Source organism: Sciurus vulgaris (assembly GCF_902686455.1).
Source record: "Sciurus vulgaris genome assembly, chromosome: 16".
Classification (NCBI taxonomy): domain Eukaryota; kingdom Metazoa; phylum Chordata; class Mammalia; order Rodentia; family Sciuridae; genus Sciurus; species Sciurus vulgaris.
The window spans coordinates 11759705-11784416 of record NC_136477.1 but is presented as its reverse complement, the minus strand read 5'-3'; the positions used below and the strand labels follow the sequence as shown (position 1 = coordinate 11784416).

At 59.8% G+C, this 24712-nt stretch overlaps 1 protein-coding gene across 1 annotated transcript in view; it reads right to left on the bottom strand.

Moving 5' to 3' along the window:
• Positions 1-13945, bottom strand: part of NFIX (nuclear factor I X) — a 96212-nt gene extending 82267 nt beyond the window's left edge. Inside the window, exon 1 of the mRNA XM_079116217.1 lies at positions 13594-13945. Within this exon, the coding sequence (XP_078972343.1) occupies positions 13594-13620 (27 nt within the window). The 5' untranslated portion in view covers positions 13621-13945. The remainder of the gene's footprint in view (positions 1-13593) is intronic.
• Between the last annotated feature and the right edge of the window lie 10767 nt (positions 13946-24712).

The window sequence follows — 24712 nt, the reverse complement described above, 5'->3', positions numbered from 1 at the left end:
GTGTTTATGGGCATGTGTGCGCTCTACAGCCCAATTCATTGGGGTGTCAGGCCTGCGTGTGCAGATAAGCCTGGGATCCGAATGGCAGGATCGGGACAAGGGCGTACCACTGACACCGGTTGGACTGAAGTGCGGGAGCGTGTTAAGTGCGTGCGCGCGCCCAAATGTCCTATTGGGGTTTCGAAAGGGATCTGCGAGTGCGCCGGGGTCCCTCTTCTGGACCGCTGCGCAGAACTGTGCGCCGGTGCTTCCCAGCGCCGGATGGAAGAGGCCACGTGCGCGGCGGCCGCCGTCGGGCCTCAGAGGAGCCGGGATCTGGCCCCCCGAGCAAGCCAAGGGGCAGGGCCGGCAGCCCGGCGGGCCTCGGCGGGACGTCGTTGGAGCCGTGTTGGTTTTGGCCAAGGCAACTCTAATGGGGGAAGCCCCGGGGAGCAGGCGGGGTGGAACAAAGAAGGCGAAAGCTAGGGAAGGCGGGCTGCAGAGGAGGTGGTGTAGGAGGAAGCGCCCTGGAACGCGGAGGGTGGAGGCGGGGGTGCAGATGCCCTGGGCTCAGGGGCTTGCGAGGCCCAGGAGCCCACGAAGGTCACTCTACCCCTGTGAACGGGGACTGTTTGAAGTCCAGAGACTTCTTTTTAGGACTCCCGCCCCAGCCTACCCAGGAGTCTTCACAGGACCGCAGACTGACATCACCTTGGACCACGGGGGCGCCTCACCAAGGCACCCACACATCAGACCTCAAACTTGGTGCCCACAGCACATGTAGGAGCCTCTCAGACAGCCCCGTACTGTCCATCAGTGCCTCATTTGGAACCAAGTAGATCTCAGTGGAGAGCAGCTCAATTTTCCCCAACCAAGGACAGTTTAAGCACCCTTAAGCAGGGCTCCAGTAAGCCTCTTCCCCTGTTTTTTGACCTGGACTGCTTAAAATCTGTTTTCCCCGCCCAGGGAATGGGAAGGGAGGAGAGGAGAGGAGAGCCAGGAGGTGGCGCCCTGTGGTGGACAAGAAGAGGTTGAAGAGGTGGGGTAACCTGTTTTGGTCCTGCATGCCCCTGGGGACCTGGCTCATTCCTGCCACCCCACTTCTAGCTCCATGACCTTGGTACTTGACCCTGTGGCCTCTGTTTCCTAATCTGTAAAACAGGTTACTCACACCTGCCTCACATCCGGAGGGTCAGGTCACAGGAGGTCATGGATGCCCGCCTGCCTGCCCACCAACCGCCTGCCCAGAGTAATTGCTCTGGAGATGGTAGCTGTTATTTTTATTGTGAGGAATCTATGGCTGTGACAAGCTGTGACGCTTGGTGTGATCGCGTGAGGCTGGCTGTGTGTGCGACTGTGCCGCTGTGTGTGTGTGCGTGCGTGCGTGTGTGTGACAGGTTGTGTGTGAGACTGTGCGTGGACGACAGATTGTGCCGGTGTGCGGCGGTGCCTGTGACAGGCTGTCACCGCGCGACAGACTGCGGGTGGCGGGGTGTTGCGGGCGTTGACTGTGAGTGGAGATGAGGCAGTGTGGGGGGCTGGGACTGGGGGACCCCACAAACCTACCTCAGTGAGGATCAGGCTGACAGGGAGGGTGGGGAGACTCTTAGGGACTGGAAGAGAGTGGCAGCCCAGTGTCCTCTCTGGGCCTTGGCGCTTCCATTGCATTCCACAGGGGCCCACCTGTTTGTAAACCTCAGAAGTGAGAGATGGAGGGACACTGTGACAAAGGCCCTCCTTACCCACTGTGTGAGCCCAAGTGCCCAGCCCTCCACTTCTTGCTGAGGCCTGGAGTACCCCCAGGTAGGTGTTTAGGGACACAAGGGCATGAAGGACCCTAGGCCTGGCTGGCTTCAGTGAGGGACACACTTTGTGCCTATTTCGCACACGTTCCCTGAGCTCCAGGCCAGTGCAGGGCTGGGGGACACCTGGAGAAGGAAGAAGGTGGGTTTGGAGAAAGAGGGGAAGCTGGAACAGAAAGGGAGAAAGACACCCAGGGAGAAGGGCGTGCTGGAGGGAGGAGGGAGAATGAGCAGGGTTGGCGTGGGCTCTTGCACAGCTCCTGGAGAGCCCTGAGCTGGTGGGGTGCCCTACAGGGAGGGGGCCATGCACCAAGCTCAGGCCATCAGGATGGGCAGGAGCAGCAGTGGACACCGTGCTCAAAGCCCACCTTTAGGGACTCAGCCAGCCAGAAGGATGAGAAAACCAGGCACCTCTGAAAAGCTGCCAGGCCAAGACTCCAACCCAGGTGCTCTCCTGATCCACGTGGGGTTCCATGTCCTACACCATCCAGACCCACAACTTCTCCTTATGGTTGGGGAAACTGAGGCTAGAAGGCCTCCGTCCTCATATTCCTTGGGCCCCCAAGCCATGAAAATAGGACTTCAGGCATCAGAGCCACGCTCTCCTCAATGTGGCAAAACCCTACCAGCTGGAAGGATGCAGGGGACCTGAGCTGGGGGCAGCATCTGGGACACACACGCTCCAGGCCTCCTTGGTGTGTCAGTGCGGGTGTGCTGTGTGTGCATCATGAGTGCTGAGCTCCGTAGCTGTCCCCCTGCCGTCTCTGATGCACAGGCCCGAGGGTGCTGGGAAGGTCCCTCTGTCGGCACTGGCCCATGTGTGTGTGCTCTGTGTGTGTCTGAGTGTCCACTCAGCGCCAGCCCCTGCCACGGAGGGGAAAGAGGCATCGAAGCACCCCCCCCCCCCGAAAGTGTGTCTTTGATACTTGCAGCCTCGGCAGCGAAAAACAAGTTTCCACAGGGCCGCCTTGGGTTGAGGCCAGGCCGTCCTCAAATAACATTTGAAGTTACTTAGCAAACTTTGTTTAGTGCCGAGAGAGGCGCGCGGGCAGCAGGCTGGGGGGGGGGAGGGCAGTAAACCGGTTCCTCCGAAGTCCCATGCCCCTCTGGGGACACAAGAGCCCAATGTAGGGCTTGGTCTCCCCCACACCCTAGCTCTGGAGAAGGGGAGCAAGACTCTTGAGGATCTGGGGGGAACTTGGGAGAGGAACACAGGGGCACCCCACGTATGAAACTTGACTTTTGCCAATCCAGGCCATGGGCTTGGGCAGAGATGCCCACACTGGTCTCCTGGTGGCCCTGAGAGCAACACTGGGCCCAGGAGGGCTGTAAGACACGGAAGAGTCCCCACTTTCATTGCATCTGGCTCTGCCAACCTTGAGGCTAAAAGAAGACAAGGGTGGAGCCTGCTGGCTTAGGGCACGTGCCCTCCAGACTCACACAGCACCCAGAAAGCCCAGTGCCCTCACGCCTGGTCCCCCAAACCCTCATTCCCAGGTCCCAGCCCTCAGCAGCAAAGAAGGCCTGAGAGTCAGCAATGGCGGGTTTGGAAGTGAGGTTGGCGCCTATGGGAGGGGGGAGGGGAAGAGATGCCAAAAAACGGTGAGCCATTACAGGAGAGCGGAGAGGGAGGGAAGGAGCGGGAAGATGGAAGCCAGGCGCATCCTCGCCCAGCTCTAGGCTGCAAAGGGGCAGCCGGTGAGGCAGCCCGGGCCCTCCCAGGGAGCGTGCCCAGGGATGAGCCCTAGGTGGCACAGGACAGGCAGCGGACCCGCAGGCACACAGCACTCCCCCACCCCCACCCCAAGCTTCGAAATGGAGACTGGCAGCGGCAGCCGCTCGGCTCTGCCCGGGCGCAGGGTGGGGGTGGCGGGCAGGCAGGGGGCCAAACCAAATGCCACCAGGCTGGGCATGGTGGTTGTCAGCCTGCAGCATGGACTCCACCAGCGCCCAGTTTAGGACCCTCAATCTGGAGCCCTGCAGGTAGAGGAAGTCTGGAGCCCAGTGAGAGTTGGGGGCCCACCAGTCAAAGCCATGTGCCCCCCAACTATGGGCAAGTACCCAAGACTCTGCAAAGATGGCGCAGCCTGGTACTGCCAGGGTGACAGGCTGGGGTAAAAATAAACTGGGCCCGCCCTGGGGGAGCTAAATCAGGGGACCCAGGTGGAAGTGCCACTCTGGGCCACCAGCTGCCCCCGCCCCACCCCCTGGCTCAGAATGGCAGGGTTGAGAATACCCAGTGCCCATTGAGGCCCGGATTCTGTACAGGAAAGGCCCCAGCCATCTTGTCCCCAGGTCCTGAGTGGGCACCACAGGGTGTACCCACAAAGATGGCTAAGGAGGCAACAGTAGGCCCTGAGTTCTGGGCAGATGGAGACAACCTGCTCAACCACACAGCCTTGACCTCCAGGCAGCCTGTGTGTGAGGGAAAGGGGCCCTTGAGGCCACAACTGACCGGCAGGGCGATGCTGCAAATCAGCCTCTTCGACCCCCTCTGCTAACCCACGGCAGCCCTGTTCTCCCTTGGGCCTGTCCTGAGCTCTTTCCCTGCACCAAGCACTGTCTCAAGGACAGGGCACTCCCTTGTTTATCACATTCACTGTCTGCCCTCCTACCAGGGCTGGCACCTTTGCCAGTTTTGCTCCCTGCCGAGCCCCTAGGGCCTAGAACAGGGCCTGGCACCCAGGATGTGCTTGGTAAATATTTGTCAAAGGAATGCACAGGCCCCCGGCTGCACCCTCAGCACGCGGGCTCCGGCTGGGTGCCCAGCAAGGTGTGGGAGAGGTTGTCCGGTCCTGTTGGAAGGAGGGCAAGCCTGGTCCGTGTAGGTTCAGAAGGGGTGAGACCATCATACACCCTTACTGTGAGCCCTGGTTGGAAGATGATTTGAAGGTCAGAGTGGTAAGGAGAGTATAAGGACTGGCAGCTGGGGCATGCTTCCAATGGAGGTATGAGAGTGTGCAGGTAAAGGCCAGAGAATCTGCTGCAATTCTGTCCCATTGGCAGGATTTAGGGTAGTGGTAAAGGCTCCACAACCTCCTACCCTTGACTCTAACACTGGATTTCCCATCTTTGAGTCTTGGCTTGTCATCTATTAAATCAAACATTTGCTTCACCTCAAGCACAGTTTTGAAGCATTTTCTACAAACCAGCTCCTTAGATCCTGTGTTCTAAATCACAAAAAGAGGCCCAGAGAGGTTGAGTGATTTGCCCAATGTCACGCCGCTAGTGAGCAGCAGATCCAGAATTCAAACCCAGGAAGCTCAACCGGAACTCCGCTCTCCTAATTAACAATACCCACCTCACCCAGGATTCGAGGAGATAAGCTGAGAAGCACTTAGCAAGATGGAAGACATGGTGAGCCAGGGTACATGCTCGCTCTCGCCGTGATTTTCAGGACAAACCATTCATTTTGCTATAATCCTACAAAAGGCTTTCTCCTGCTATTCCTCTGCCACCTGTCTTTCTTCTCTCTCTCCCCAGGGCGGGAAATGGGGAATCACAGGTTAAAGGATTGAGTTAGAGGGGGTGGATTGGTGGTAGAGCACTTGCCTAGCACACACAAGGTCCTAGGTCCCGTCCCCAGCACCGCAAAAATAAATAAATAAAAAGTCAAAGGTTTGGGGCTGCAGCTGTGGCTCAGTGGTAGAGCACTTGCCTAGCACATGTGAGGCACTGGGTTCCATCCTCAGCATGGCATAAAAATAAAAGTATTTAAAAAATAAAAAAAAAGTCAAAGGTTTAGTGAGACAGCCCATGGAAGACAAGCCTGAGAACTAGCTTTGTCCCCCTCCCTTCTCTCTATGGCCGCAGGGCAGTGAGGGTGGGGCCCTGGGCTGCTGGGCCCAGAAAGCCAGTGATGTCCTGGGCAGGGGTGGGCATATGGTGTCCCAGACTTGCCCCCACGCCAGGCTTCTACAAACTAGGGCAGAGAGGTCAGGTTTATGGATGCAGCTCAAGACAGCCAGAAAGGCTGGCAGGCAGAGGGGCCACTCCAGGGGGACAGGTCTCATCTCTCACACTCCTTTCCAACCAGGGCCAGTTGTGACCAGGTGCAAACTACCGTGTGGGTGTGCATCTTGCCGCTGCGTGCCAGGGTAACGAAGCTGTGTGCACACCGCAGGGCTTGTGCCTGGGTGTGTGCATACAGCTGCATGTGGGACAATGCCCGCGTCTGGTGGGTGGGCAGCACCGGGGGTGATGCCACGACATCAGCCAGCCTTGCGCCCGAGCGTGATACGTGTGTGTGCACACCATGTGTTGAGGGTTAGCCACACCCGTGTGTCACTGTGTGTGTGTGTTTGAGGCCAGCCTTCCAACCTCAGCACTACTGATTCTGGGGCCAGGTGGAGGCGCCCTGTGCATTGCAGGGTGCTAAGCAGCACCCCTGGCCTCCACCCCTCAGATGCCAAGAGCAGGCCCCTCTCCAAGACCAAAAATATCTCCAGACATTTCCCAATGGACACCTCGCTCCTGGTGGACTGGGAGGTGTGCGCGCCCGTGTGTCTTAAGTGCTTTACGGCGTGTGTGTGCTCATGTGTGTTCCTGTGTGCCTGGTGATGGGTGTGCCTTTCTGGAGTCTGACGTGTCACTGTATGCAGGTGCCATGTTCCCCACTGTCTTGGCGTGTACTCCTGGGTGGTCGATGGTGGTAGTCTGTCTCTATACTGTGCTTCATAACCCGTGGCCATGTCACCGTGTGTCCCATGCATCTGCCCCCTTGAGGACCTCCCTGGGCGTGTCGTGCTGCACCAGTGTTTGGTATGGCGAGGTGTCTGCAGGTGTCATGTGCAGTCGGCCTCTTTGTGTGTGGACGCCTGTGTCTGTGTGCGCCTAGAGGAGGGAGGCACAGGATGCCAGTGTGTGGCAGCAGGATTCTTTGTGCCCACATGTGCCAGTGAGAGTGTGTGACTTTGTGTGAAATGGACTCAGAATAACCCCCAACACACCAGATGATTCCACGACCGAAGCCCATATTTGCTTGGAACCACCTGGATGATTGGGCCCCCACCCCCAGCCCCTGCCTGCCTCAGACCAAAAGTCACCTCCTAAGGCCTGGCGGGGGGGCAGCGGTGCACCTCTGAGCAGTCCCTTCCTCCAGCTTGGCTCACACAAATTCAGGTGGGGATGGATAGACCCCCACTCTTGCCCGATCTGTGCCAGGAAGGCTGGCACTGAGTTTTAGCAGAGGGGGCAGGGTCCTCAGTGGTGGCGGTGGGCGCTGCCCCCTGCCTGCTGCTGGCCACCACCCCCGGCTCCCCTCAGGGTGGGGCCCAGTAGGGGGAGAGCTCCCCAGTGCAACCCCGGCTTCTGATTGGCTGTGGAGCGCCGCAGTGCCCGCGACTCGCCTCCCCTCGCTGGCTGGCGCAGCCACATTGGTAGTGGTGGCAAACGCAACTCGGAGTTCTGGGCACAGCTGCGCCTCACAGAGGCCTGCCAGCCCCACCAGAAGCCAGACACCCCAGCTCCATGCCCCGACCCCTCCCCGCCTGCCCGCCCAGCCGGGCAGCACTGTCACCCTGCCCGCTGCCCCCTTCGGGCTGCCAGGCCAATCCACCCTGCTCCTCCCCCGAAAGGCCTGTGCCCCCCAGGCCAAGCCCACTCAGGGGGCTCAGGCCACTATATGAGGCCGCTCCCGCCCTCAGAGGGGCTCCTCGGGAAGGGGGAGGCGGTGAAGAAGGGTGGGGGCGGGGAGCTAGCCCTTCTTCCTTTAGTGAGCGCGCCCAGAGCTGGAGCCAAAAATCGAGGAGGAGAGATATTCAGACAGAGCCAAGACGCGTTTGGCAGGAGGAGAGAGAGGGAGAGAGGGAGCCGGAGGGGGGAGGGAGGAGAGAGGGAGGAGAGGGAGAGGAAGGGGGAAGGAAGGGGGGCCTCAGTTTCCAAATCCGCGCCCTTGGGGCCTCTGAGGGCCTGCGAGTGGCTCCAGGGCAGGGACCTGGGGCAGGCCTGACCATGGGGGTGGCGGGAGCTGCAGGGACAGAGGGCTCAGGCCCACAGAGACAGCCGGACACCCAGCTGGCCATGCCAGGGCGGCCACAGGCAGAAGCCAAGATCAATGTGCGCTGGGCAGACAGAGGGAGGCCTGTGGGCGGCCCAAACACACACGGCACCTCGCCGCACAACAGGCTTCTGTCCACGCTGGGCCAGGGCTACGGGCGGGGCCCACAGCAGGCCACCACTGCCGTGCAGCCTCATGGGAAGGGACCAAGCGGCCAGCCTGCTGGCAGCCACTCACTCAGCCGCCATAGTGGGCATCGAGCACCATGTCAAGAGGACGGGGATGCCAGGGAGAAGGGATCATGTGGCGAGGCACAGAGTGACAGCCACAAGGACAAGCCCATGAGGCACAATGACACAGCGAGGGTGACACCCAGAGACCGCGTGAACATGTGTGTGAACATGTGTGTGGATTTGGGTTGATGTGTACACAGGCCTGGGAACACAGAGTTGTAACCTTCAGTCGGCCAGGAAGACACATGCTGCCTCATTGTGCTGTGACGTGGCCATTCCATTGTGAAGCGGATAATCAAAGATGGGGACGGGGACAGGTACACCAATTCCCATGGACTGCCCAGCAGCACCATGACCACGTTAAGCACACGGACATGCCTGACATCACCCCCACATACACCGACTGCACGGTCACCAAATGCACAAGAGAGGGAATGTGTGATGGTCCTCGGAGTCATATGCAGGTAGCACCCAGTGAGAGACAGATGCGTGGGAAGACACTTGGCCATACCGGCATCCACAGGAGAACATCCCTGAGGCCCAACGCATCCATCAACTCCCACAAAGTTAGGAGGACCCCGGCCGCCCTTGGGAGCCATTCTCAACTCCCTAGTCCCCACGTCCACAGCTCAGGGGAGACAGAAGCCCTGTCCGCACTACCATGTTGGAGAAACTGTCAGGTATCAGCCTCCCCTCCCTCTCTCGGTCCAACTGGAGGAAGAAAGCTACTAGACCCCAAATTTCAGCTTCAAGATCTGGGGACAAGACCCAAGCAGATCAAAAAGCCAGGCTCCGGCGAGTTACACGCATAGACCAGCGGGTGGCCAGATGGTGACCACAGGGAGATTTTGCCAGCAGTGATGGCGTCAGTTTGCCACCCATTTGCAGTGCCCACCTGATCTAGTCAAATCCTGCCCCACAGTTGGGTCCAAGTGACAACACCCAACGACAGATGTAGAAATGGCTCTGGAGCTGTGGGGACATCCCTGAAGTTGCCACTGAGATGCACCACATCTCTAGGCTTTGTCTCACTCCCTCTGGGATATGCATTAGTACACATGTCCCTTTCCCGGCACTCAGAGCCCCCAGGAAGGCTATCAAGTCCCCATAAGACAATGCAGGCCATCGCCCCACCTCACCCTCGTCATCATCTCTTCCTACCCTGAAGCACTGCCACCCTCTGCTTGGCCGGCAGGACTCCGTGCAAGAGGGAAAAGCTGGACCAAGAGCTAGCTCCCAGATTCCTCTCCTGCTCCCTCCTCCAGGCAGTCCTGGATTTCCACAGTGGGAGTGCCTGACCCTGTCTTCTGCCCCTCAGAACCATCCTTCTCTCAGATAGGAGGGTCCGGGAGGACGACCACCCAAACCATCTGCCACGTGCCAAGCACCGTACTGAGCCTCCCTACAGCCCGAGAGAGGTGCACCCTGTCGTGCCCATTTTATAGACCAGGAAAACCCTGTACTGCAAGTCACAGGATTAAGAGATGCAGAGCCAAAGCTTAAGCTGGGTGCTGAATTACGGCAGAGCCTAGCCCTTGACCCCTCTTCCCACAGCCTCTACCTGGAGGCTCTTGGGCTTACACAAGACTTCCACGGCTGGGCCAGGACCCCTGGCTCCAGTTCCCAGAGTGAGCAGAGCCCCACGCTCCTACTGCTACATTAATCCAGTCGCGCCTCGGCTCCGAACCCGGCCTGGCCCTGCACTGGAACATGTCACACGGCCCCCGTCCAGCCCAGCTATGACCTGCCCCATGCTCCTGCATGCCCACTGCTGGGGCAGGAGGTGTGTGCCGGACCAGAGCCAGAGAGAACAGGCCATTAAAAGCAAGCCCCAGAGCCAGGTGTGGCAGCTCACGGCTGTTATCCGCAGCTCCGCAGGCTGGAGCAAGAGGAGCACACGCGCAAGGCCGACCTGGGCAACTTGGAATCAAAAAGTGAAAAGGGCTGGGAGGTAGCTCAGTGGCAGACTGCCCCCGGCTCAGTCCCCAGCACCAAGTCGGGGGTGAAATTAAAACAAAAAAAAAATAAGAAAAGTAAGCACCAGGTTAGTAGAGGGCCACAGAGCCAAAGCCCTGCAAGGGCAGAGACATGGCCACAGGGACCCAGAGAAAGAGCGAGGGGGCCGGGGGCACAGCCCATCCCTCCCCCCAGTAGGCGTTGTGTGTCACTGCGCAGAAACGAAGGTGCAGGGACATTCTGCTGCTCGTGCGGCAGGAAATATCGGCGTAGGTGTGTGTCTGAGGGCGAGTGTATCTGCGCACGCCCATGTATGTCTTTGTGTTCGCAAGTGTCTGCATGTCTGTGTGTGCATCCCCGTGGCTGGGAGGGGGAAGCATGCACTGGTGCATATCTGTGTCTGTGAGTGTTTGAGGAGTATGTGTGCGCACACTAGGGTGGACCAACAGCCTCCCCTCTCCGTGTAAAAGGCGTCCACCCGCCATTACTCCATCCTGGTGTCTGTAAGTGTGTGCTGAGGGCTCCGCCAGTCTGGGAGGTATCACTGTCTCTGTGAAACGATATCGTTGTTCGTGTCCCATCTCGAGGGATGTATGTGTGTGTGTGTGTGCGCGCGCGTGCGCGCACCACAAGTGTGTCGAGGGTGCTTGCGAGCACGGGACCTCAGTTTTCTGAATCCATATGTGCCTCCACGGCCATGGGTCTGGGAGGTAGTCCACATTTCTGAGCCGACATCGATACACGTGTCCCATCTCAAGGGGTTCACGTGTGTTTACGAGTATGCGCTGAACACGAGTCCATATTTTCCTGTGTCCGTATGTCTGTCGATGGTCATGCATCTGCAAGCCAGTGTGACCAAAATGCTTATATCCCCATCTTGGTGGTGGAGTGGCGTGTGTATGTGTGTGTCTCCTTCTCAGCACGTGTCTCTCTGTTTGTTGTGGGGTCCTCTGTGTCCACCTCCATCCCCTTTCTCTGCCTGGGACTTAGGCCTGTGTCTGCAGTGGGCTTGAGCATCTCCAGCAACTGCCCTGCCTGGCAGTCCTGGATTTTGATGCTTTTTCTAGAAGGAGACTTCCACCCCCCACCCCCGCCGCCCTTCCCCCTCACCCACAGTGCCTTTCCCCGCCAGGGCCCCGCTGCTCCAAGCTCATTCCTGCTCAATCATTTATTGACTTTAAAATCGAAGCCAATTCTGGTTTGAAAAAAAGAAAAGGGAGAGAGAGTGAGAGGGGGGCCAGAGAGAAGCTAGGGAGAGACAGTAGAGTCCGAGCTCAGGGGGTAGGGGGAGGCAGAGATGGGTCCAAACCAGAGACAAGGACAATCAGAAATACAGGAGGACAGAGATGGAGAAAGAGAGATGGAAAAGGAGCAGACACAGAGAAAAAGACAGCCAACGAAAAAGACTGTCAGAAAAGCAGAGACCGGCAGGGCAAACTATGGAAGCAGAAAGATTTGTAAAAACAGAGTTGTGGCTGCCGGGGAGGGGCAGCCAGACCCTGCTGACCAGCGGACAGCCTGCCCAGAGCTGAGGGGTTTCCCTGCCCACCATGCAGGGCTGGCAGACTGGTGATACCATGCCCACTCCCCTCCCAGCCAGCCTGGCATACTCGGGCTGCAGCTCTCACAGAACTAAGCCCATGCTCCCTTCTGGAGTATCACAGAGCCAAGTGCCGGCCATCACCCTGAGTCTGGGGCCACCCAGTCCCTTCCTAGCCTTGTCACCAGTGCATCAGCTGGCATTTTCTCTCCTGAAGTGATGTGAAATCTGAGGGGTGGGTGTCTCTGCCAGGCCCCACAGTGCGGGTCGGGAGAAGGCCCAGATGTCCAGCATGCTTGGATTGGGAGCAGGGCTAGCAGCCTGGTGGACAAGAGGCTGCCTGAGCATGGGGTCCCGGTCCCACCAGGCCTCAAACTCAAGTTACGCAGGCCAGTGAAGTGTCAACCAAAAAGCAGCCACAGCTCAGCCCCAGTTGGCTAGGCAAAGGCCTCCTGTGGGTGATCCAACATAGCGTCCGGCCGTGGAGTTGAAGACACAGATGCAGGGGTCTCCCACACGACCATGGCAGTCAGAGGGCCTGCTCACACCTGCACGTACACAGTGCACCCCTGCCCACAAAGACTCGGACTCAGACCAGCTTTGTATAGTAAAACCCAGTCTCTAGGTCATACATGTTTGTGCCACGCAGGCCTGATCTCAGCCAGCCACAGGGGCCACACACAGACTCGAGATAAACTCTCACACACACAAACTTGCACCTGTGCACACAAGATACAAAAAGGCCTCGCTTCATACCCACCTAAATATACCCTCCTGCCCCTCAAACCCTCCTGCAACCCCAGGAACACATCACCGGCCACATCTACCTGGACATCCGCTATGAGCTATGGGCACATTGGCAGGACTCAAGCTAGACAGAGGGGACAGTTGGAGCCCCAGGCCTGGTCTAGAGAACTCTCACAGACAGGCCTGGCCAATAAGCAGGTCTAGGCAGCCCCAGGTGTCCCGTCTGCCGAATCTGTGTTACCTGTCAGTGGCCTGGCCCTGCAGGCACGGCCCTGGGAACCACTATGGTATTCTGTGCCCTCTCAGAGCCGCATGCCTCGACCCAGGAAGGGTGGGATGACAGGATAGGCATGCTTCAGGCCTCAGTCTCTGCCTCAGCAGCGCAGGGAACTTCGCTGGAGGCGGGACTCGCTCTCCCAGCGCGCCAAGGTCGGCGCTGTTGTACCCGCCGCTGACCCGACGGGACGACATGGTCGCAACACAGGGGGCTGTGTCCACCGCTGCCTCCCGCCCGTCCTGCCTCCAAGTGGCGGGACAGGATTCCCAGGGTGCCGCCAGGTCCACTCCGCAGCAGCCCGGGTCGCTGGTACCGGAAAGTTTGCACCAAGGAAAGTTTATTTTGGGGAGGGGGGGCGCGGCTGCGACGTCCAGGGTCGGTGGAGAGGCGCGGCCCCAGCTGGCAGTGAGCCCGTCCCTCCCTCCCCTCTTCTGCCCCTCCGAAATTTGGGAGCCCCGCCATTTTCTTAGCCCCGCTCCCATGTGAGGCCTGAACAAAGACTTTGGGGAGACGCCCGGGCAGTTCGGCCCGCCCGGGGCACCCCAGCCGCACGCAGAGGCAGCCGCCAAACACCCCTGCCATTGCCACCGTTGGGAACCGCTGCGCCCGCCCCAGGGAGAGCCGGCAGACCCAAGGTCCCCCCTGTGCCCTCGGGACCACCCTCCGGCCACTCTGTCACCCTTGCAAACACTGCCAGCGGCCACGCTGCCCCGGTGCGCGCCACAGCCACCCCACAGGTCGGCTGGAGTCCCGCTGCCCACCGCACCCCAGTCGAGCGCGCGCACACACACACTCTCACGCACTCCCGCCCTGTGCCCCAGGGGCAGCGCCACGCACACAGCGGGTCACCAGCGGAGTGCCCAACAGGAGTCCTCCGGGTGGCCAGGGTCGCACGCGCGCGGTGACTCCGCACGCGTGCCCGGACTCCCAGCGGCACGACTTGCACCCCTCAGCGCCCGCGGGCTCACTCCCCCTGCCGCCGCGCGCCCCCTCCGCCCGCCCGCCCGCCGGCCTCCCGCGCCTGCTCCCTCCCCCGGTCGCGCGGGGGCGGAGGCCGGTACCTGGGTGAGGCAGTACGGGGAGTACATAGCTGGGCTCCCGGGCGGGAGCGCGGCGGCCGGCCGCGGCGAGGGGAGGCCCGGCAGGCGGCGGTCGCGCTCGGGCTCCGGCTCCGGCTCGGCTGCTCCGGCCTCCGCCGCGCTGCGCCCGCCCGGCCCTCGGCCCCGCGCTCGGCCCGCGCCGCTCCGCGCTCGCCGCTCGCAGGCTCGGCCCCGCGGGCTCCGGGGCCGCCGCCGCCGCCGCCGCCGCGCTCGCCGCTGGCTCTCGCGTCCGCCGCCGCCGCCGCCGCCGCCGCTGCCGCCGCGCGTCTACTCCATGCCGCCGCCGCTCGGCCGGTCACCCTCGCCCGCCGCCGCCGCCGCCGCCGCCGCCGCCGCCGCCACCGCCGCGCTGTGAAAGTGAAAGTTTAGACAAAGTTTGGAAGCGGCGCACTCCGGGGAGAGGGAGCGGGCGGGCGGCGCGGGCGGGAGGAGGGGCGCGGGGAGGGGCGGGCAGGGCGGGGGAGCGGCGGGCGGCCGGCGCGCACACACGCACACACGCACACATGCACACATGCACACACACGCACGCACACACACGCACACACACGCGCGGGGGCGCACACCGACGCGGCCACCTCGACACGTGCTGGCCAGCGTTCCAGCGCAGACACACTCTGACACGTAGCGGGGCTCGGACCCTGACACACATGTCACGTACAGAAGGCATGGCCACCCTTTCCTCCTGCAGCAACAAAGCACACAGACACCAACGCACACCCGGCACAGGCACACACCCCTACACACACGCAATGATACCCACACCAATACCCACACACTGACACACAGGCCTATCATACGTTGGTACCCACACAGGGATTCCAAGGAACCACCCGCAGAGGCAGACTCACTGATGGACCTCCGTGGGCCTCACACGGACACACACTGGCACACACGAAGCACACCAGTGCATGCCGACATACCTAGATGCATACTGACACAGGACACATATTGACAAATGTCCTGCAGAACACTGACATGTATGACCACAGAACCACACCCTGTCACACAACTTCTACACACCAAGCCAAAATACATTGACAGTTGTGGCATTATACCTCAGCACAGAATGACACTAATAAAAGGAACATGTATGAACACATTGTCACACCAACACTCACCATCGGCCACCTACAGGTACATGCCAAACAACACAGAGATACAAAGTGTCACTGATACAATGCAACACAACACAGGGACATACACATCACACATTGTGTTGCCCGGATGTACCTCCAGGCCTCTGGCACAGTGAACAACAGTTCTGATACCCAGTCAGCTGACAGACCCCTAAGGGAATCACCCAGCCATGCACACAGATGTCATACACACACCCCCAGACCCTCCACAAGCCCCCTGCCACTTGCATGTAGCCCTGGAGAAGGACACACACAGATAGAGCAGGAGAGGGCTGGGGCTGTAGCTCAGAGGCAGAGAGCATGGCACAAGGCCCTGGGTTCATCCCCAGTACTGCAGAAAAACAAAAATCATAGCAAGAGACACTCAGCCCAGCCCTCAGGGGCAAAAATGGGCATGGGGCCTCAAGTACACACTCACACACTATACTGAGACCCCAGCCCCTCTTGCAGGCCCCTGACTCTTCATTTCCAGAGCAGAAAGAAATAATGCAAGAGGTTGGTACGGGGGACCCTGGGGTACCCCCACAGGGTGGGTAGGGAGGCGGTGCCTGCAGCCCCCAGGCAGCTCCTGTTGAGACAGAACCTCCTGCCACCAGGTGCAGCCAGCGCCATCCTAGGCCAAGAAGCTGTGGCAATGCTCAACTATAGCATTGTCTGTTGGAGGCCATGGGTGCCCAGATGTGTGTGTGTGTGTGTGTGTGTGTGTGTGTGTGTACTCACGCACATGTGCAAGCCAGGCTGGCTGTGTAAGGGCCTGTGCTGTGCCCACTGAGCCCTGTGAGCAGGCACAGAGCATGTGTCTGCATAAATGTTCCTGAGTGGATATGTTTCTGGTCACAGTGCCTCGCTAGGACAAGGGGTCAGGCAGCATGTCCATGGGTGTCTGGAGTGGGTCTGGGTATCCTCTGGGGACCTCTAATAAGTTTAGGTCATGTCACATTCAGGAGTCTTTTACATGGATCTGTGCATTGTGAGTGGTGACATGGATACATGGGGGTGTCAGTGAGTCAGAGGTGTCTGTCAGGCCCTATGCCAAGCACTAGGCACACAGTGGGGAATAAGACAAGTGGCCCTGAGCTTGGGGGCTGGCATTCCTGGGGATGTCAAGTGCAGAGGACATTGATGGGTGTCCAAGCCCGACAGAAAGCGCTAGCCAGGGCTGCCGCACACTGAGTGTCTTTCTGGAAGAAAGCGTCAGTGTGTGGCAGGTTGGGGGTGTGGTCAGTCTGGATGAGTGTGGCAGGGGCTCTCTGGCAGGGATCAGGGTCTCTGTGTGTCCCAGAGGCTCTGCCTGTGATCAGGGGTGTTGTGCAGAAAGTGTCCCTGGGTGTCACTTGGTGTGTATGTCCCTCTGTGTGGTGGTCTGTCCCTGTGGGTCTGGAACAATGAGGATGGGTGAACCATAGTTCCTGGGTGTGTCGGGCCAAGGGTCTGTGACTGTGTGGGGGATGTCGGGCCACATCAGTGTGTGTGTGTGCGCGTGTGTGTGGTCACGTTAACATGTGTGACTAGGTGTGTGAGTGTGTGCCTGCACCATGCGTCTTTTTCAGACATCTGTTTATGTGTGTCATGTGACCAGGGTGTGTGGAACGGGTGTGCACACTCCAGGAAGGGGTGTCAGTGGGTGAGTCTGGTGCCTATGTTTGTGTGATTGGCGTGTGCACATATGCGTGTACGTGTGCCAAGAAGGAGTGTCTGTGTCTGTGCTGGGTATGTGTGCCTGTGTGTGTCAGCCCATGTCAGTCTGTGCTTGGACTAGGGGTGTGTGTGTGTGTGTGTGTGTGTGTGTGTGTGTGTGTGTTGGGGGGCTCAGTGTACCCGAGTTGTGTCTGGGGGAGCCTGTGTCTGCCCCTGGGTGCTCGGGGACCTCCATCTCTGGGACACCACCGCCTGGCCTGCCCCTGGGCCCGCAGCCGCTGCTGGAGAAAGCATGCGAGGGAATCGATATGTCCTTAAAAATTCAAGGGCTTCTCGTAAACAGAAACTTTTAACACCGTTTAAAGTTTCAGGGCTGCTGAGGAGGGGGAGGGGGCTCCCAGGGAAGGACAGGGGAGGGGATGAAGGCCTGGGGGGCACCAAGGGAAGGGGCAAGGTTGTGGGGGGGTCTCCTTGGGGGAGGGAGGCTGGGAGGGACAGGAAAGGGATTTGGGGATTGAGCGGGCTGGGGACCTGGATGGTTCCAGAAAGAGGTGAGGGAAGGGCTTTGGGTTGGGGGGAGGGGAACTAGGAGAGGCAGGGGAGTGGGAATCAAAGGGTCCGGGTCCTCTGAGGGGACCCAAAAGAGACTGTGAGTTCTGGGGGAAAGAGCTGGAAACAGGTGGCCCCAGAGGAGCTTGGGGGACAGAGGGAGCAGGGTTCCTCGGATGACTATGGGAAGGAGCAGATGTTTAAGGGGGTCATGGGCCTGGTGAGGGGCACACCTGAGGGTGGGGGCTTCTGGGGAGCTGGGGGTGTGTGAGGAGGGGAAGATGGGGAGGCTTATGGGTATCTGCAGCCCTTGGTGGATCCAGGGCCTTGCAAGGTCTGGAGGGCCGAGGGACACTCCCTCTGCAAATGGCTGTGCAGGGCACACCTCCCAGAAGCCCCCGACTCTCTCTGTGCTCCCCACCATCCTCCACACCCTGACTGAGCCGGGCCCCCTCTGTGTGTGCAGCAGATCACCCAGCTGGGCAGCCCCGCTCGGTGCCATGCACCAGGCCCAGGCCTCACCCTGCAGGAGCATCCCACCTTCCCAGCACACACAACTCCCGCCATCACACACCTGTCCACGCGCACACACGCCCCGCAGCACGCTCTCCCTGGCACATGCGGCCCACCTTGATGCCCACCGCAGCACCAGACCCACGTACACCACCACACCGTCGCCTGGTTCACCTCAGCACAACACCCACCAGGTCCACGCTGTGCTCTACTCTCACAGCCTCCCTGCCTCCACATGCTTCCTCCAATGCTGATGCACACTCACATCCCACACTCACACACACGAGACTGCTTTCGCACACACGTCTGCAGCTCAGAGCTCTTGACACGTCCTGAGACCCCCTACTCAATGCCCACAACACCCCCGTGTGCGCACACACACACGCACATACACTTCGCCATCCCCTTCACAGGTGCCGGCTGGGAGGCTTCCTGGGGAAGCAGAGTGCCTATCTGGAGGCTGCCCCGGCTCCTCCCTGTCCCCTCCTCAGAGACCAAAGCGTAGGGCACACCTGGCCTTCAAGAAATCGAGAGGGAGGAGGGTGCTGCCAGGGGGCTGGGCACAGCTGGAATGCCACAGCTGGAATCCCCCACATTCCTCCCTGCCGGGGCTGCCCACCTGGCTGCAGCTGGCAGCAGGTGTGTTCTTACCATGCAGGTGTGCGGGAGGGGGAGGGGGAGGGAGGAGCGGGAAACAGGCCCATGGCACTACCTGGCCAGGATGCCAGGGGTGAAGGGGAGGGGGAAACATCTGGGCTCTGGCAGCCACGTCCTGGGCTATGGAGGGTAGGGCTGGGCAATGCTGGGCTCCAGGGCTGTGTGGCAGCAGGGCAGGCCTCTTGGGGAGATGGGCAAACACCTGGCACATAGGACAAGCAGGGGTCCGGAATGAGTGCCGCCTGCTGGGCAAGGGGGCGCTCTGGGTCCTCCCGGCAGGACTGGGATCCCCGGTCCCACGGACAGCCTCGGGCCCAGCCCCACACCCACAGCCTGCATCTGCCTGGGGTCTTCACACTCTGTGGCGTCCACCCTGGGCTGGGAGCCCAAGGCGGGACTGAGCATGGGAGTTAGGGTTCCTGCTTCTGAGGCATGTCCACGCTGCATGGCACACATGTGGGCACAGGCACGGGCTCCCATGGCGATGCTCACACAGGGTCAGGAAAACACACACAAGCACCAACCGAAGTGCAGACCCTTCCCTTTCCCTCTCCTCCTGCCTGCTCTTCCTCCCGCCTCCTGTCCCCCGTCCTCCTCTTCTTCCTCTGTAGGATATATAAAATCCAGAATCACACTCATTCACAGGACCACCTAGACAACATCGCATACCCTTCCAGAATAGCACACAGACATAAGCGCAGCCACAGAAGCTCACACAGATCTCCCTAGAGCCACCAACAGAGTGACACCTGTACCGCTGGGTCACACACGAAGACCTTTGCCATCATGGAGATGCCCGGATCGACTCCAGGACACCAAGTCATGTTGGCATGATGGCACACACCTGTCACCCCAGATACTCGGGAGGCCGAGGCAGGAGGATTAACAGTTCAAGGCTAGCCAGGGCAACTTAGCAAGACCCTGTCTCAAATTTTTAAAAAAGGCTTAGGGATATGACTCGGTGGTGGAACACCCAGGTTCCATCCTCAGTACCCCCCCACACACACACACTCAATACACCAAGTCACAGAAACACACATAATCACACAGATGTGCAGAATCATATGCTGAGCCCAGTTTTCAGAAGGCCACACAAATTCCCCAAGTACACAAAATCCTAAGGAAGCCCACATGGACCCCTGAGTCGCACAGATGTTCCCAAGATCAGCCACAGTGCAACACGCAGAAACTCCCACAGAGAGATCTAGAGCACTAGGCTAGGGGCACAGTTCCATGAGGGACACTTGTCTGACATTTGTAAGACTTGGGTTCCATCGCCAACACCACAAGAGAGAGGGAGAGAGAGATTTGGGTCACACACATGTACGAGGTCGTGGTCCCATGCACAGATAACTGACCACACCAACACCCAGAAATGCACACAAACATCCCTAAATCACAGAGGGGAACGGCAGTCCTACCAGCAGCTACACACGAGGTCACGCACATACTCCTTGCCCTGGCGGCTCAGCCAGGCCAGGGCCTCCTGTGGCCGCTGCTCATCTGGGTTTGGGGAAACATTTCATTTGCAGCCGGCTGGAGACCCACCCGCCCTGGAAACCTGGCCCTGGCTCCTGAATGGGGCCTCTGTATGCTGCCAGTGTGGCCGCCAGCCACGCTCAGCCACACTCAGGGTGTGGGTGTCAGGGGCGTGAGGAAGGCACGCCGAATCCCTGGCCCAGCCACGTATGCTGGAGCCTGGGGCCTCAGGGGCCACCTAGCTACTAGCCAGAGTCCCCCTACCTCGCCCCCCACAGCTTGTCCCTATTGCTTCTAGAAGCCACTCTCCAAACCCAGCATGTGGCAGGGAAGACAGAGGGATGAGGCTCTGTCCCCAGCTGGTATTAGATCTTCTGGTGTCCCTGTCTCAGTCTGATGTCAACTTGCTATTCCCTGCACCAGGAGTTCCTTGCTCTGGCTCTAGGCTCCTTGTAGCACAGCTCATTGGCTCACGATGTAGTCAAACACAGCCACTGTCAGCCACACGAGGCCGGACAAACCTGTAATCCTGGCAACGCAGGAGGCTGAGGCAGGAGTATCGCAAGTTGGAAGCCAGCCTCAGCAACTTAGTGAGACCCTGTCTGCCTCACCCTCTCTGACACCCACACCCTGGCATGGCTGAGGGCTGCTGGTGGGCCCCAAAATAAAACATTAAATAGAACAGGGGACGTGGGCAGTGATAGAGCACGTGCCCAGCACATGCAAGGCCTGGGTTCCATCCCCAATGCTGCTTCCCACAGAAAGCCTAACTACCGTCACATCTTCAGCTCCACACAGTCACAGCCAGTGTCACCTGCACATCTGCACTGTGTCATATCCTCAGTACGCAATCACACAAAGACCACTGTACTCCTAACAGCACTGGTGGCCCCAGCCCCACGGCCGTGCGTATCCTCCGGTCACCCGACACCCTGGCCTCCACAGCGTCAGCGTCGCCGCCCTGGCCGGCACTGGCATGCTGACACGCTCCATCTGCATTCCCCTGCAGCTGTGCTAGCCACGGGCCAGCGGAGTCACTGCCCACTTGCCACAAGGAGGGGAAGCGGCTCTGTCACTGCCTCCCCAGTGTGTGGCACACTGCTGTCCCCCGACGGAGGTCTCAAAGCCCAGTCACTCCAACAACCCGACACGCCCTCATTGTCACCGTGTCACAGAGCCGGCAGCCACACACCCACCACAGCTCACTGTCACTCTGAGAGTACACGATCACAGTCTCTCTGTTGCTGGGGACAGCCACCCATCTTGCTCACGCTGCCACACAACACCCGCAGTCCCCGGACAGAGCTACAGTGTACAGTGGGTGACAGAAGCACCACAGTTCCAGGGACATCCTGTCACACAACAGTCACACTCCCCAGTGCCTGTCACAACATTGAGACAGCCCCTTAGCCATCCCAATTGCAGCCAGGCATGCTGACACAGCCCCCATGATTGTCCCTAGGACACCCCCTGGTCCCCGAGTCTTGAAGATGGAAACAGACGCACTGGCAACCCCCTCTCCCCTCCACAGTTGGTGCGAGCAGAGCAGGGAGGGGGCTAATGGAAGCGCAGCTGTTGGCAGTGGGTGCCAGCCCCCCCTCATGAATATTCATCAGCTGGGGCTCTCCTGAACCTGTAGGGAGTCGGAGGTCCCCGGCAGCTGGGCACCCCCTTCTGTGCCAGGAGGCCCTCAGGTGAGGGGGGGCTCAGCCAGGCCCCACAGTCCTTGGAATCCACACGCATAAGGGCACGTCTGTGAACATGCACCCCCAGATACACAAACAACATTCACACAAACTCACAATCATATCAACACAGCCATCCAGCATGCACACCAAAAACACAAACACAGGCACACACATAGTCACATGAACTCACAATCACACACACACACACACACACACACCAGATATGCAAACATGGGGGCATGCAAACACTCTGTCACAAGACCACAAACAGCCACACCATTACGCCCAAATCACACGGACCTCATCATCATACATAAGCAGGCAAACATACAATTCCAAACACATGGGCATAGTCGCCCCCAAGCTACAACCAGCTACCCAACTAATTCTCATACAACACCCACAAGCTTGCAATCTCGGACCCGCAAATTTGCACCAATATACAATTCCAATACACAGTCAACCTCAAAGATTATGGGTACTCTCTCTCACAGACACACAGACACACAGACACACACACACTGCTTTCACTCTGCCCACCCCTGATGTTTTACAGCTGGGGAAACTGAGGCATGGAGCCAGGCCGGCTTCCTGACACTGAGCAGAAGCTGCGGCCGGGCGCCCCCTGCTGGCCCAGCCCCTGCAAGGGCATGCGGGGCGGCAGCGGGCACGCGCCTGACGTAACCATGGCATCCTCTTGGCACGCGCGGCCAGCGCGCGGGGAGGGCGGGGCGGGCGCGTTGCCATGGCGCCGGCGGGCCGCGTGAATGGGGCATTGTTCACCGCGGCGCCCGGGCCGGGCTGTCCCGGACCCACCCGGACCCACCCGGGGCGGCAGAGGCAGGGAGACACCAGAGTTGGGGAGAGATACGGAGAGACGGAGAGACGGAGAGACGCAGGAAGGAAGAGACGAGATGGGGAGAGAGGGAGAGGAAGCCGGGCAAGAGGGCTGGAGAGGGAGAAGCCAGAGCGAGAAGAGAGGAGACAGGTGGGGAGAGACCAGGAAGAAGCAGAGGGGAGAGACCTGCAAGAGGAAGGAAGGAGAGCAGGGGCCCGAGCGCGGGGACAAGATGGGTCGCCCAGACCCGGAGCCCTCCGTGCCCAGGGCTGGGCAAGGCAGAGGATGGCACCCCAGACAGGGAGTCCGCGGCAAGAGAGGCGGAGAGGTGGGGGTCTGTGGTTTCACCGGCCCAGTCCTCTCCATGGGCTTTGGTTCCACACTCTCAGAACACACACCTTGTGTCCACTAACAAGCCATCTTCCACCAAGACCCAGCTATTGGGGACACTGCTCCTGACACCCCAGGGCTCCTTCACCCAGGGACTCACAGCCCCATGGGAAATGCAGTGGTGGTCACAGTCACAGTGTGGATCCACTCAGACGGCACTTGACACAGACATTCATATGACAAAGACATGGGCACTCTCCCTACACCAGAGTGACACCTCACTGTGGTTGTCACAGGAGGATTTGACACATGTGTGGTCTCCGTCAGACATGGCCACACACTATCAACCACACAAGCTCACTGCCCTGGACACTACCCTGGAATACACTCCACCCTCACCCTCAACCTGGACACTCATGCACACCCTCACCTCCACACCTTCCACTCCACACCTGAGCTGCTACCTTGGTGGGTGACCTGTCCTGGGGGCATTTTGGGGGGACTTGGGGAATGCTGGGTTCAGTTCTCTGCATTTGAGCCAGGGGGAGCTGACAGAAATCAGTCCCCCGTGGGGACTGGGATGGCTGAGGAGGGAGATGAAGCACCACCTGGTCTCCCTCAAAGGAGCGGGTCAACCCAGGCCAGCGCAGCCCCTAACTCCGTGGCTAGGTCTGCCAGTCCCAAACCTGGACCAACGGCGGCCCCTGGTGGCTGCCTGTAGTCTCTGCACCCATCCTTAGGGAGCCGCCAGGAGGCTGGTTGCAGGGTCCTGAGGAAAGAAAGGCCTAGGCCCAGCGCAGAGCTGGGAAGCCAGAGTCCAAAAGTGAGAACCTGACTCAGAATTCAGAAGCTGTAATCCAGATCCAAAAATGAAAAACGAAAATCTAGATTCTGGGCCTGGGGATGTAGGTCAGTGGTAGAGCACTTGCCTGGCATGCACCAGGTCCTGGGTTCCATCGCCAGTACCAAGGAGTAGGGAGGAAGAAAGGAGAGAGAGAGAAGGAAGGAAAGAGCTAGATCCCAATGATACCAAGATCGAAAATCAGGATCCAAGAACACAGAACCCAGAATCTAAGATCCAGGTCCAGAATCCAGACCCAAGAACCCAGCCTCCAGAATCCAGAATCCAAAATCCAAAACTGGAGTCTAATACTCAGAATTAGAGTCCAGCTCCAAGAACCTAGAACCTAGAATCCGAAGGCCAGCTACAAGTTCAGAGCCCCGAGGAGCCCTCTTCCAAATCCTCTGGCGCAGAGCCAGGCGCACTGACCGGTGAGGACGGAATAAGCCTGGAGGGTAGAGGGAACCGCTCCGTGAGCACACACTGATGCCTGGTTGCCTCCCCTGGCCAGCCCCACGTGTGTGCTCACAGAGACCAACACTCCACTTGACAGGCTCCTGCAGACACAGCCTTGCACTCCCTCAGGTGCACACCCCCCCACACACACACCCTGACGCAGACTGTCACCCAAGACACGAGAACCACACGGTCAGCTGCTCTCCCAGCACGCAGAGGTGCGCTCACCTGCATCCCTCCAAACTCCAAGACACAGCCGCCACCCAGAGACACAAAACCCCACGATGCTCAGCCCTGTGCCCAGACACACTCAAAGAATTGGGGAGGAGGCTGGGATGGGTGTGTGCATATACACATGTGTGCGCACAGACACCCCCCCCCCCCAGCAAAGAAACCCTGTGCCTTGGCAGGCACGCGGCCCCTGGGAACGGGACCCCAGGGACGGGGCTCACCATGTACCCCACACCCACCCCACCCTCCCCTGCCTGGCCGGCTGGAGGGCTTTAATACAGATGCCAAACTCATAATTGTAACTGAGGGTGACAGGGTCACCTTGAGCCCCAGATGCTCGCGCGGTGACAGATGGCGTTGGCAAACCTGATTAGCGGCCCCTGTGCCAGCGCCTGTGGCACCTGCATCCCCACCCCTCCCTGCTCCCCCCGCACTCATTACCCACCCATTATCGGGCCTGGGGGGCGGGGGCGGGGGCTGGCTGGCACTGCCCGGGAGGGGACAGGGACTCTGGGGGCCCCCTGGCACTAGGGTCCCCAGCTGGTTCCCCTGGCTGGCAGGGGTGGGCGCAGCTGAGGGGGGTTCCTCCTGCCCGCCAGCACGGGGGAGCTAGGACTGAACTGCCCACTTGGACACGGCGCGGGGGCTGGCACCAAGCTCTGGAGGGAGGGGTGCTCCCGCCCGGGCCCTGAGGAGCCTCCCTGGGGGCCGCTGAGCAGGGTCT